General features: G+C 39.6%; 1 protein-coding gene across 1 annotated transcript in view; it reads right to left on the minus strand.

Moving 5' to 3' along the window:
* The window catches only part of LOC139733479 (translation initiation factor eIF2B subunit gamma-like), a 33521-nt gene extending 19566 nt beyond the window's left edge, over nt 1-13955 (minus strand). Inside the window, exons 1-8 of the mRNA XM_071644294.1 lie at nt 13875-13955; nt 11824-11979; nt 11338-11495; nt 10813-10981; nt 9786-9894; nt 8975-9073; nt 7609-7736; nt 5081-5274 (exon numbers count right to left, since the gene is read on the minus strand). Of these exons, the coding sequence (XP_071500395.1) occupies nt 5081-5274; nt 7609-7736; nt 8975-9073; nt 9786-9894; nt 10813-10981; nt 11338-11495; nt 11824-11971 (1005 nt within the window). The 5' untranslated portion in view covers nt 11972-11979; nt 13875-13955. The remainder of the gene's footprint in view (nt 1-5080; nt 5275-7608; nt 7737-8974; nt 9074-9785; nt 9895-10812; nt 10982-11337; nt 11496-11823; nt 11980-13874) is intronic.
* Between the last annotated feature and the right edge of the window lie 219 nt (nt 13956-14174).

A 14174-nucleotide genomic window follows, 5' to 3' on the forward strand; every position in this document is an offset into this window, starting at 1 on the left:
AAGTCATAGTCAATGTCAAAACATAGGTAAAGGAGGGGGGGGGGGGGGGTATACTTTATACAACGCAGGCCAATGATCTGACTTTGCAGGAGAAAAAGACTTCAACATAAGCAAAACAGATAAACACAGCTGTTCTTTGACTGCAGGTGCCACTCAGAATAGGATGGGACTTTAAGCAGATGGTTTCATCCTGCCTTCAGCTCCCGCTGGTGGCATCAGCTTACCCCCATCCCAGGGAGGAAGGAGAGGGGGAGGAAGGCAGGGTGGGGTGGGTTGAAGAGAGAGAGAGAGAGTGCTCCTCTTGCCTGACTGCCTGGGGAGCAACATTCTCTCAAGGCCAGTAACCTTGTTTATATCACGTTCATGACCAGCATTCCACCGCAAATGATTGATGGTGTCCAGGTGAAATCGACGATGTTGGTGACAATGATGAGGAAAGACAACAAGACACCGGTATGGTATACGGATCCCCCATCCCCCTCTGCCCCCCCCCCCCCCCCCCCCAAACTAATGTTTTGTGTGTTGATGATCTATTAAGGATATTAAGCAGAATGTGACTCAATGGTATTCAACAGGTCTTGGCATAGTGGGAAGGGATTTTCTGAGAGCAGCAGTTTAACGCGGGGTGGGGGGGGGGGGGGGGGGGAGGGAGGGAGGGGTAGAAGTGGGGAAAGCTGGAGAGTGTTCAAGGTCATCATAGAATCATACTACACTGCAAGCCCCAATGTTGATCACAAGCACCGATGCCTAGAGCAAGATTTTACAGCTCTTCAAAGGAATGTTATGGCCTAACATACAATGCAAGGTGTAGACTATGCACACACACACACACACACACACACACACACACACACACACACACACACATACACACACACACAAAATCTCACTCTGTATAGTCTGTTTCTTTAACATGTCCATTTGTTTGGTTTTTCTTCTTTTGTTTTTTTGGGACAAGTTTCTTCTCTACACAACAGAAGGCAATAGGGATGTATTGTCGTGACGCACTAGTCTTCTGGGTACAGGGCAATATCCAAATGATGATGTATTACAATTTTGGCGAGTCTTCTTTTTTGCTTAAATTCCTACATGTCATTTCATTATACAATATGGAGAGTAGTCATTTTTATCATCTTGAGATATTTGAGATTGAAGCTGCTGGAAAACAAAGAAAACAATCCAAATGTATGTGATAATTTTAACAATATCGCCCAAAAATCAGTAATCAGTGCAGTATCAATGAAAAGACTTAATTTTTCTCTATTTGATGGTGACCTTTAATACTTAAAAATCTTCAAAAATAACATCTATCTGTTTATGTATTTTACATATGGTATCAAATGGCTTAGAAAGGAATGAAGAAACTCATGGGGAATACTGCAATGTATTTTGTTGGAGAGAAGACAACTTCAGAGGTAATTTCACCTTTGAGGATTTGTCTTTACAACCAGATATTCTCATCATTGAATATCAAGGTTTGTTTTTTTTATGCGTGGATGAAATGTTGATTGAGGAAAGCACACGATGACTTGTGGAAAGTCCAAAAAGAAATTGAAAAAGCCAAATTGATCCTTCGTCATCCCCCCACCCCCCCCCCCCAAAAAAAAGATAAAGAAATAAAATCATTAAAAGAAAAAACTAGAAGCACTTCATGGCGAGTACAAACTTCCTCCAATGCTGTAGGGTCACTAATGCCATTAAACTGTGCTCATATTCTTCTCTGTGGGAAATAAAAATCCTGAATTCAGATCATCACCTCAAAAAAAAAGCCTATTCCTGTAAGAACAACATGTCCATCCTAAATTCCATTGAAATCCTTCCCCATGTTTTGGAGTGATATTGCTTTAGATAAACAAAACAAATACACAACGGCATAAACATAAAAAGGAAAAGCTTATTCCTTGAACAACATGTCCATCCTGAAAATTGCATCAAAATCCTTTCATATGTTTTGGAGGAATATTGCAACACAGTTACACAAAACAAATTAAAACTGGCATGAAAATAAACCCCATTTTAGTGGGGTTCTTTTAGTGGTTATATTTCATATCCCACAGGCCAATGATTCCACCTTGCAAAAGAAAAAATGACTCCATAAAAAGCAATGAGAAAGAGAAAACAGCTGTTTACAACTGAAAGGCTAGAAGCTCTGAGAATGCCATGCAATATTTGCAACATAAACCTGATGGGAGCTGTAAATCTTCCTTTTCCATCTCCTCTTCCTCCTCCTCCCCCTCCTCTAGAGGGTGACAGAATATGGGTCATCACGCCACTGTTAGGTGCACACAGGAATGCTGTCACATACTTTTTCTAAAAATATAACAGTCTCAAAACATATTTGCAGAATTTTATGCTTCAACAAGTGGGGAAACTGTCTGGGGCATTGGCTGTTCATTTGTTTTGGCACCTTTTTTTTTGTGGAGGAAAGAAGAAAAATGAGTAGGAGGGGAAGGAGGGGTAGGAATAAATTGTCTAACTATCAAAGTGTAAAAAACATCTTGTCAGGGTGATTAATTACCTCAAGGATATCTAGGTGAATTTGTACTCATGCCTGGTCACTACGGTAACCAAAGAATGTGGCCAAGCAAACCAACATTGGAATGTTAGATGTTGGTGAAAACAGGCCATTAAACTTGCGATTAATACACTTAAACCAGAATGTCTGTATAAGCACCTACATCAGTATGTGGATTTAATCTGAAAATAAGGCACATTATTTGCAAATGATTAAATGGCACCAGATCACAGATAAAATGGATGATGGTCTCAGACAATTCTGTTTCTTTCGTTTTCTTTTTCCTTTACCTGGGATTGAAAAGGGAATTGACAAAATGAATAAAATAAAAGAGTGATCAATTCACCAGTATCACAGTTTGTGTCGCAGTGTCACATTGTCACTGAGGAAAAATAAAAAGCAAACCTATCTTTACAAGCAATGACAAGCCCCATCCCTTCAATTTGTTTGTTTGTTGTTGTGTTTGCTTGTAAACCAATTAACCCTGGAACTGGTACAAGGAAATTCCTGTCAAGGTCTTTTATTTTGCTTGTCAGCTGATTAAACCCAGAAGTGGTGCCAGTAATATAAACTGCTCCCCCCCTCCCACTTTCAAAAATGCAGCATCTACGCTCCCTTGCTTTGTATTCCCCTCCCCCCCCCCTTTTTTACAGAATTCCTGGATCTGCCCCTGCACCATGAAGATCTCTTTTCAGGATGAGTCCTGATCCTACAAGGGACCTTCTCACTGGATGTTTCATACAGAGTGTTCTGATTATTGTCAGGATCTATATTATGGACTATATTATAGGGACCTTTCGATTGTGTACATGAGGATCATGGATGCCACTCTCGTACTCGAGCGATTCCAAAGGCTGCAGTCCACTTGTTACGTCCAAGGTGTTATCACCCATTTCGCTTTTCAGTGCATGCCATTCAAGACGTATTGTTATGACGTCATGGCCCTGCCCCCTCCCGCGGGCTGGAAATTGGTGCACCAAGCAATAACGTCATTCCCGTCCTGAATCTAGGAGGACGTGAAATCCTTGGAAAATATGAAGAGTTTGTTTGCAAAATCCGATAAGTCCATATTTGCCAAATGGAGATATTTGCGATTAAAGGTCAAGAAAAATAAAGAGAATAATAAGAAAATTTTTGCTTCTTTTGACCATAACTTCAAAAATGTACCTTTATATGTAGTGACCAATATATCATTTAAAAGGTATTATTTTGTTCTTTATGACAGAGACCGTACTTCAAAATCTTCAAAAATGGACATATCGGTTTTTGCGAACAAACACTTCATATGTTCTCGATTCTGATTGTGGACGTGCTAGAGAACCTGGAGTATGCGCACTTCCTTCAAATGACGTCATTATGTGGCCATCCACGTCCAGGACGTGAAATCAAAAAGTCCCTAATCCTACAGAGCAGGGGCCTCTAACTACAAATGTATGTGAATATTCAGAGAAAATCTGCTTTCTAGTATCTAACATGCAAAACCACACCATGGTATGCGTAGACTTTAATAAAAAGAGCAAAGTCTAGTGAACAAAACCAGAAGTGTCATTAAATCAGAATAGTAAACAGTCATAGAATTTCAAGGTTTGACAAGATGTACTATTGGTCTCAATCCCACATGTCTTTTAGGGTATTTGATGACGTCATCACCTCATAACAGTCCCATTAATTTGTACATGAAACAAAAAGTAAAAAAAAAAAGTTTTGTCAAAAGTCAATAATTAATCAACTAAAATCCCTTCCCAATTGAGAGTCTATATTACAAAATTATTACAATCCTCCAATTGGTACAGATAGATAAACTTCTCTCTTTTTCATTTCACATACAAATAAATTAAGGTCATGAAAAGTCAACGCGCCATTACATCATCGGCACTGTAAGTTGCAGTATTTTTTTTTTTGGGGGGGGGGAACTGAACAATTCCTGAAAGTTCTCATTCTATGTAAAATTCTAATATTCTGCTTATTTGATATTTGTCTATCTGTAGAATAAATGTAACATAGTATGGATTTGCCCTTTAGAATTAAAGTTGAATTACTTGCATCCAAATCAATTTCTATGTGATTCATACAATGTACAAGGTCTGAAGATGTTCTCCAACACATTTCCCCTTGTTCAGCTATGTGACTAGATCAGTCATTTTTATCGGAGTTGAGACATGCACAATTTGCAGACCCATCCCAAGTAAAGGTAAAGTACTGAAACAAAATCAATTTCATTTCTACTGACTGCTGCAAAAGGTCTAGCTCGAAGATTTACTGCCCTGCAGTTACAGCCCAGAGCCAGAATTATAATGTGGCACCCAGTCATAATATATATATCCTCCGTGACAAATGAAATGCATGAAATTGCATGTAGATATTATATTGCATTTTCAGAGATGTAATATATAAAGTGACGTCTCAGCAGTCTCCTGATGCGGTGATTTCGCTGTTTGCAATATAATGATTTTGACCCTACATGTAGCTGCATTAGTCAGTGATTGCATAATGACCAATCACCAGCCAGTATTTATGTTGACCATTTTATATTGTGAATTTCACAGAATCCCAACCGAGTCCTACCTGACGATTCGCCTCGCAGTATGCGGCCACGTTGTTGGCCCGCAGGCACATGCCTCCTGAGGCGATGTAGGTGAAGCAGCGGAGGTGGTCGCCCTTCTGGTAGACCTTTGACATTTCACCCCTGTGAGCGTTCCACGGTGACATCTCCAAGACCTTCATGTCCAGCTCATTGGTGGGGAGGTAGCTGGAGAGTTCTGTGCAGGTGACGAAAGAAATCACAAGACACTGATAAACTTTAAGCCATTATGCCCCCTGGGAAGGTTAGCTGCAGAAATTACAATCTTGTCATCATTAAATCACCCCTGAATTTCACTCCATATCATGTTTTAGACAAATATTGCATGGGATTAGTTATAGTGTACCAGTACCCTGGAAATCAAATTTGTGTACAGCTGGAATACACTGACAAAAAAACAAAAAACGCTAACAACATAACTCATCTGTGTTAGCTCCTGAAAGCATACATATTTCGATAAATCAGATCATATCTCTATAACAATTTGGCACTTGTGCTCTGCGAGCTTAAGTGAACTACTCTGCAAGCACCGATACTGATGTGTGTACGTTCTAGCTATACGCATTATGTTTTTATGAATAATATCGAGATTCAACGTCGATCGGCTGGCTGATTGCACGCACACATTGCATATCACTAAAAATTGCCACTTTGAGATATAAATTATATCAGCTTTGACCTGCTAAAGACTATTCCCAAGTATTCTTGGGCAAATGTCTAAAGCCCGCCGCACACTACACGATTTTGCCCCGATTCACCGGTCTTAAGACCTTAAGACTAGAAGTGTGACGTCACAGTCTTGCCATTTTCTAGTCGTACGACTGGGTCTTAGCGCCAGTCGTAGAGATTTGACATGTTGAATTTCTACCGACTGGTCGTGGGCTTTCAGCCATTCACAACGCAGTAAAATGCAAGCGCACGCATGTGCGCACTGCGCGCGCTTTACAGTCGGGTCGTATAGTGTGCGGTGTCCGGTCGTACGACTGGTCTTAAGACCCAGCTTGGCTTAAGACTTTAAGACCAGTCGGATCGTGTAGTGTGCGGCGGGCTTAAGGGAAATGCGTGCAGAAGCAAACTAGACATATCGCTACGGCTACTGATATGCCTCCGCCATAATGCATGGTTCTCCTAATAGGTCTATAGTACAATGTCTTGACAATGTGTGATGACAGTTTCACACAATTGGCAAAATATTAAAAGGACAGGTTTGACACAAATGTGCTGAATGTTCACTTTCCTAGAACTAGGTTCAATTGGATGAATGATTAAAATGTCAGAGTGCAGGTATTTGGGGAACTGATGATTTTTACTTGACTTTTGACCCTTTTATAAGTTTATGCATTGAGTAATTTTCAAGGTATTGAGGAAAAGTATAATTTCAGTATCAAATGGGAAAATAGCATTATCTAAACCTGGCCTTTGACCTTTGACCTCACAGTTCCAAAGAGAATCACTGTTAGGTTGAACATGCATAAATATGTAAGTTTCATGATGATACCTGGAGTTACTTTCGAGATATGGAGGAAAAAGTGCAATTTAGCACTTTCACTTGACCTTTGACCTTTTGGCAAGAAACTTCCCCAAAAATATATATTGGGTAATACATGCCATACATCAAGTTTTAAAAAAAAAAAACCTTCAGGCATATTGCATTCTCAGGAAAGTAGTGATATTTTGAGGAGTTGACCTTGACCTTTGACCCCCTGACCTTTGACCCACGACCCCAACTTCCCTAGATAATCACTGCCCATCAGTACAAGCATATATACTAAGTTCCATGAAGATACCTTGAACCATTTGCGAGATATGGAGAAAAACATGAAATTTCAAATTTTTTTTCACAAAATAACCTGTGACCTTTGACCTTTGACCCTGTGACCCTAAAATCCACACAAAGTATTATCCCCCAAGGATATACCCTCATACCAAGTTTGATGTAAAACCACCACACGGTTCTTGAGATATCGACAAAAACAAAACGGGACGGACGGACGTACGGACGGACGTACGGACGTACGGACGTACGGACGTACGGACGGACGGACGGACGGACGGACGACCCGAAAACATAATGCCTCCGGCCACTTCGTTGCGGAGGCATAAAAATAGCCCTTCCTCAACCGGGTAAGAATCAGTTACAACATAGCAATTTAGGAACTTTGGATATTTTATGGCCAAAAGAGGGCGAGAATGAGACCTACCTTTTTTAATACTCTACTTAATGAAACATTTAGGTCAAATGAATAGATATCAACCCTGTTTCTAAAGAACAAACTATTCAATCCTCATTGATTTGCCACATTCAGTAAATTATAACCTTTCTAGTCTTTTTGTCTTAGTGAGGGCACACTGAAACTTGATGTAGCATCATCTGATTGAGCACTTCTTTCGAGACAAACAGATTGATAGCCAGCCATACAGACAGATATTAAAACAGACTGTATTTGTTGTTGCCAACCTGCACAGTGTAAACCCAATTCCCATCCTCAAATGATCTTTAATACAGCCTCACCTGGTTGGATGCTTGGTTTAACCTCCCCTATGGGTGTGTCCTTGTCATCTCCTTTACGGGACGAATTCCTTGAGAACTGCTTCTTGACCAGATATGGGAGCACCTCTCCTTTCAGTGTAGTAAGATTCCTATTACAAAACACATATGCACAAATACATTATTTTAGAAAAAGGCAAAACTACCTTTGTTTGATATCATTTCTTTCTGCTGTGAATTGAATCAATGCACAGTGAAATGTTTGGAATCATATCTCCCTGTATTATGGGAGGGGAAGTGTGAAGAAATTTTATATTGCAGTGATCTGTTGATGAAATTGATGTTGTCACTTCTCCATGAAAAAACAATTTAGTCACAAAATTGTCATTTCGTGATGAAATGACTGATTGTGTGATGAAAGTTAGCTTATCCTCCACGTTAAGGATCACTGTCTGAACGTAACTAATGTCAGGTGTGTGATTGTGGCATTCAAAGAATTAAACAGCAAATAAGACCAAAGAATGAGCTGCTTCATTCTGTCCATTATAGTCAGGCCACAAAACAAAATGAAGCACACATTTGTTGGACCTGCTTGGACCCAGTCTTTGAAATATTGATAAAAATTCCAATGATTTTGCAATACAAAAAATGCACTGCTGATTTTTCTCAAATTTCAAATAAAGACACACACAAAAAAAAATCACCTTCAAACTTTAATGCTTCATTGTGTGTGTTGGTGTTTTGTATTTGTGTATATGGAGTGTGTGTATGTGTGTGTTTATTTTGATTTTCAGGAAAGTTATTCAAGTTTGCATTACACAGCTTATCATGGTAAAGTGTGGTCTCATTAATTGGGCACTGCCCTCAAGCAGTACATACAACTGTACATTTGCAGATGCTAAGACATAGATACAGAACAGCCTTAGGGTGTGTTCCAGCGCTCTCCTAAGTCAAACTATACCATACTGTATCCACGACAGAGGAGCGCTCGAACGCTCCAAAAGTGTACCGTACCGTACTATACCGAGCCAAAAGTGGACTATTTCCCGATGTGCTCCAAAAGGGTGCCAAAAGCGTAACAAAAGTTTGCATGTGAGAATGCGCGTAACATGCACATACGTCATAATGCAAAGAGTTCATGCTCGTTGTTCGGGATAGCTGTACGTAGTTTAAGCGCACCAGGTGAATAACCCTTTTGCTGCATAATGCGTACCCCCCCCCCCTCTAAAAATAAGTCATGAGGTACGCTTTCTCAACAGAGCGCTTGAACGCCCCAAATCTGGTACAGTTCACTACACTATGATTTGGTTCAGGTTCGCTTTGGTTCGCTTTAGAGCGCTTGAATGCACCCTTAGTAAATTTGCTGATGTGCAACTTTTTGCACTCTTACCTTCCAAGCTTAGTGTCAGCCAGGAAATCCACCACCCACTTTTTCAGCAGATACATGTGTGCATCGAGTAGCTTTGTTTGGAACTGAATACAAGGAAACCTGCAGGGAAATACAAGACGAGGGACACAGTCTTTCATCAGAGAACAACACTTCATGGAAAGAGCAATTTAAATAACTTATAATCAATCAGATGTGAATCTATTATCGAAGTGCGAAATATCAACTATAGTAAGAGCGAAAACCTTTGCAGAATCATTTTTTTTCTTCCTGGACCAATTCTAATAAACTTCACTTGCTTAAATTTTTTATGGGGGGTGAGAGTATTGCTATACATGTACATACCAAGTATTTTAATATCTCCTGCATTTTTGTTTCATATTCAGGCTACTTCAGTTGAGTGCAAAATTTTGATATATTTCAGCACAACAAAATATTCAAATGTTTACATTCCTGCACTGGGAGCAGATGACGGATACCCCAATTTAATGAGATTTTATGTTTCTCCAAGCACATACTGGTAGGCCTTTGTTTGAAGCACGTTACTTCATCTTGACTTCCCACAAAGGTTCTAATTCAATCAGTGAAATCAGATTTACACCCAAGAAGACAATGTTGACTTACGACAACAACAAAAGATGCATATTTCATCTACAAAGAGTAACATTTGTATTTTAAGACCCACAACATTTTGATGACCAGTTACAATATGGCTGATGCTTGACAGAATCGCAGGTGTGATTACTAGAGAATACATTTCCATGGAATTTGTCTGGAGGATGAAATTGGCAAGATCTACTCTTCCTGTACTCACTTTCTCAGTAATGACATTTTCAAGCCAAGATCCACTTCAACATCGGCCTCTGCAGTCATCAGTAACAACCTCTGACCATTCTCATCTAGGCCTATGATATCTCTCTGATCTGTGATGCATAAATGCAAGAACATTATATTAAAAAGAAGATCATGTTTCATTCACTGAAATTCGTGTCATATATCTTCAACCTGAAGAAGAAAAAAAACAGACAAAAAAAAATCAAGAAACAACAATGTTGTGAAACAGACAGAGTTAAAGCTAGCTAGGCCACACATACAAATGCATGTCAGCAAAATGACAGCCATGCACGCACATTTGGTGCCATATTACCATGATAAAAGTGACTCACTATTATTAAGGATTAGTGAGGGTGCTTGAAATCATTACTCTAATTGGGCAGTCTGACACCTATCAAATCATCACACTGACAACTTGAATGATCCTCACTGTGTCTTACTTTGGTTTTGCAACAAAGACCCCATTTCTCTTTCACACTTCGCATAGCACTCTGTCCATGAACGCTCATTCTGACTACAACAGAAAGGCAAGTCTCCACAAAAATATGTCTGCGTGGTCATGTAGAAAACATTCTGGCATTTAATATCTGGTTGCATTTTATCATATCCCTCAAAAGAAGCACACACTCGCACTTATACAAGCTGAAAAAAGATACTTTTACACAATTACTTGAAACTAGCAACAATTGCTCCTGTCTTGAGTATTTTCTTGAAGGACTTAGGGTTCGGGTTAGGGTTGTGATAGGGTTTTAGGTCTAGTTTGATGTGAGGATTAGGATTAGGTTTGTGGGTAGAATCTATGTTTAGCTTAGCATGCAGATATTTAATGGGAGCAATTGTCGCAGAAGCAAAAGTCAGGAACCACTTCTGAGGTTGTGGCTTAAATGATATTCCAAATATTCTTCCACTTCTCACAGCTAAAAGTATTTTTTTCTCCAATCTTGACACAGCTTATAGCCAAACATCATAGAAATTAATCAATCCAGAAAGATGTTGACAGGACTCACCTGATTTTCTCTTGGACTTTGTGCCTGGGACGGTCACACCTTCCAGGCCCTGGTCAGCTTGTGTGTGGAGGAGGGCAGTGATGGTCGCATCATATTTTCTGTGGACATCAGCTAGGAGGTGGAGCTTAACATCGGTGATGAGATCACTACTGACCACCAGGACATCAGTCTGTAACCATGGCAACAATGACAAATGCAAGATAAAAAGGCATTGAGTTCTTGATCACTTGGGTGAAAAAAAAAAATCAAGAAAAAAATTGGTATTAGCCCACAAATATTACGAATTAAAGGGTTAAATTGTCTGAATTGTCCTTGTTTTATCTATCTAGAACTTTGAACCGAGAGGAAAGTTTTTTTTGATTGATAAATTACTGGCCACTTTTCTTTTAGTATTTTCTTTCCCACTGAACATGAAGGATAATCTTTAAAGGCCCCCCAACTGCCCCTCACCTTTAAAAGAATGGCCAAGAATTTGGCTGTGAATTGGCTGTGCATATATGACCAGCATAGGCATGGGAGACACACCTTGATCTTGTCCCGGATGTGCCTCAGAGAGTCCGCCGTGCCCCAGTCCTCGTCGCTTGGGATGGTGACGACGTCCAGCTCCAGTTTGATCTCCCCACAGGACTTCAGCTTCTGCCTCAAGTCCTTCCCGACTGAATCGAGTGTGACGATAATGGCTCCTGGTTAAACAGAGGGGGAAAAAAGAAGAACATTTACGATATCATACCACTCTAAGAATTTTGTTCAATGGCCAATTTGTGCTGCTACTAACATTCTTAATAAAGGATGCCAAAGCTAAAAAGAAAGAAAGATTCACTTCTGTTTTATCCCTAGATAACATTTCACACAGTTGGTCACACAATCATCCTTGCTAGCTGCTTTGAGAGTGTTGTTTCGCTTGCTCCAAAAATTCCTCCATTCAAAATTTCCTCGACATAAGACCTACATGCAGTCTCTATTTCATACTCGATAAAATTGCACCAGCAGATGCTCAAGGCCTCTCCTTACGTTCAAATCCTGCCCGCTCCAGCATCATAATGGGGTACCATATCATGGGATGGTTTCCGATCGGGAGCAGGGCCTTGGGGATGTTGTTGGATAGGTCCGTCATCCGAGAGCCACGGCCTGCAGCCATGATGACCGCCTGGAACTCCATCTTGAAATCTGGTGAAAATGGTGGTCATGTGAATAACTGAAAGACTACAATATTAATGTCACTGAATTGCAGACACAAACAACAAGTACATCTTTATGTTGATGTAGGGCAATTTGTCAATCAGTTGAACAAGTTAAAGTATGTCTTTAGACAAAAAGTACTAATGAATCCCAATATATATCAACTGAATAATAAGGCGCTATCTAAGACAAGAGCACTAGCACCGAAACACAAAAGAGAGGATGTATTCTCGCTTCAGCCTCTGCTTTGTGGTGAAATGATAGAAAGACAGGACTGAATTAATTGCCATTTAAATGCTGACATACATCTCAAACAGTGAAAAACATAACCTCCAGCATAATTTCATATTTTCAGATTCAATGTGTAAGAACAGGGAGTTGGGATTCTTATCTCCCTGTTCAGAACCAGATCCTGGCCTAACGGTTAGACACCTACCACCAGGAAGACAGGGCCCACTATTAATTCCTTATCATGTAAAATACTATTTGTACTAGACATTCTAGTACTGGTATTGAAAGTAACTAGATCTATCATCTAATTTTAAAATGATTATTGATATAAATGATGAGTAACTTTACTACTAATTTTTGAACATTTTAAAATATTGGGTAATCATGTAGAAATGCACACCAGGCACACCTACCATTTCCTTCCTTAGTTTGTCAATGAAAACTTCTTGCGGCTATCAGAAATGTCAAGATGGACCATATCTGACAGTTTCCTGAAATTTCATAGCCAATTAAAGAAGAAAAGTAGCTAATTCTGAGTCTTTGACTCAAAAAAGTACGCCGATTGACGATTGTGTCAGCGTAGCACGATGGATGACCGATTATCTAGAAGAGCGAAATAACAATTATAATCAATCGTTATAGTCTGTGATACAGCTGCTTGTTTGGTGTTTAACCACAATAATTAAGTCGGCTCGACAGTATAAAGTGGAAAAACAAATCCCCTTTGAATTCAACTTCCTTCTCATCTTCTTCTTTTCTCTCTCCCTACCCTTTCCCTTCAAAGCCTTTACCTTTTTCTTCCATTTCTTCTCCTTCAACCTCCTTCTATACCCTACAACACTATTCAAATTAACATTGTTGTCAACTTAAATTGTCATGATAAAATCAATACTTGACACAATTTTTAAAGTATGGACGTCTAAATCCTGGTATAAATAAGCTCTATCTATTTGAATAGTAATAATCATGATAGTGGCGAAGAAACTAATGAGAAGAAAAAAGAATTCCTAAGATGCGTCTGGGGAAAAGTACACATATTTCTAGAACCTATTCCACGAGTCGTGTTCGATATTGTTGATAAGCGGCTAATTACAGACTATCTATATAGTATCAGAATCGATCAATATCTTTCTCTGCGAAATCGATGCACTACATACTACACCGAGACAGCTCGCGATCGACATACTTTTTAAATCTGATTTTTCATTTTTCTTCCCTTTTCGGCTTTCTAATTCCATGAAAACTCTTTGATACGGTTCAATTTAGCAATAGCATCTCCAATAGCTGCACAAAATTTAATTGACAAACAGCGAAGCGAACGGTAGGTGTGCATTTCTACATGATTACCAAATATTGTACCATAGCAAACTCTACAGGTGTTGAACAACGCCGCTGCGCGCTGCTAATCAGCCTATTGTATTATTGTTAAAGTAGAAATCTACACGATGTCGATGATGCGATGATGCTGATGCATGCTCAGCAGACCTGATAAGGCAGAACTACATAGAAATGAATGTACGGGACTGGGCTGACGCAATATGGTGCAAGTTCGACAGTTTCCCACCCTACGATAAATTTAACGTTTATCTTTGGCACAAAGTATAACCCTACATCTCTTCTGGCCTATCTTATCAATCATTTCTGACACTTACCTGTAAGTAAATGTGTATACGCGGCTCACTTCTGTCGTAGAATGCCTTGCTCTTCTGCTTCAGTCAGTGCACATTTCTGGAGACACATGAACAGGTGTGACGCCCTCTTGTGATAAGTAATAGCGCAATGAGTAAATTCACGTTCTGTAGGGATCGGACAGGTGAAGCGTATTTTTATAATTCTCACGACATAGCCTACTTGATTGACGCTGTCATTCTTCTTCCTCCTCCTTTTCTTCCTTCTTCTCTTCTCCCTTTTATTCTTCTTCTACTTCTTCTTCTTCTTCTTCTTCTTCTTCT

Source organism: Diadema antillarum, unplaced genomic scaffold (genome assembly GCF_040938485.1).
Source record: "Diadema antillarum isolate AM-2024a unplaced genomic scaffold, OU_Dant_1.0 seq00000481_RagTag, whole genome shotgun sequence".
In the NCBI taxonomy this organism is placed as follows: domain Eukaryota; kingdom Metazoa; phylum Echinodermata; class Echinoidea; order Diadematoida; family Diadematidae; genus Diadema; species Diadema antillarum.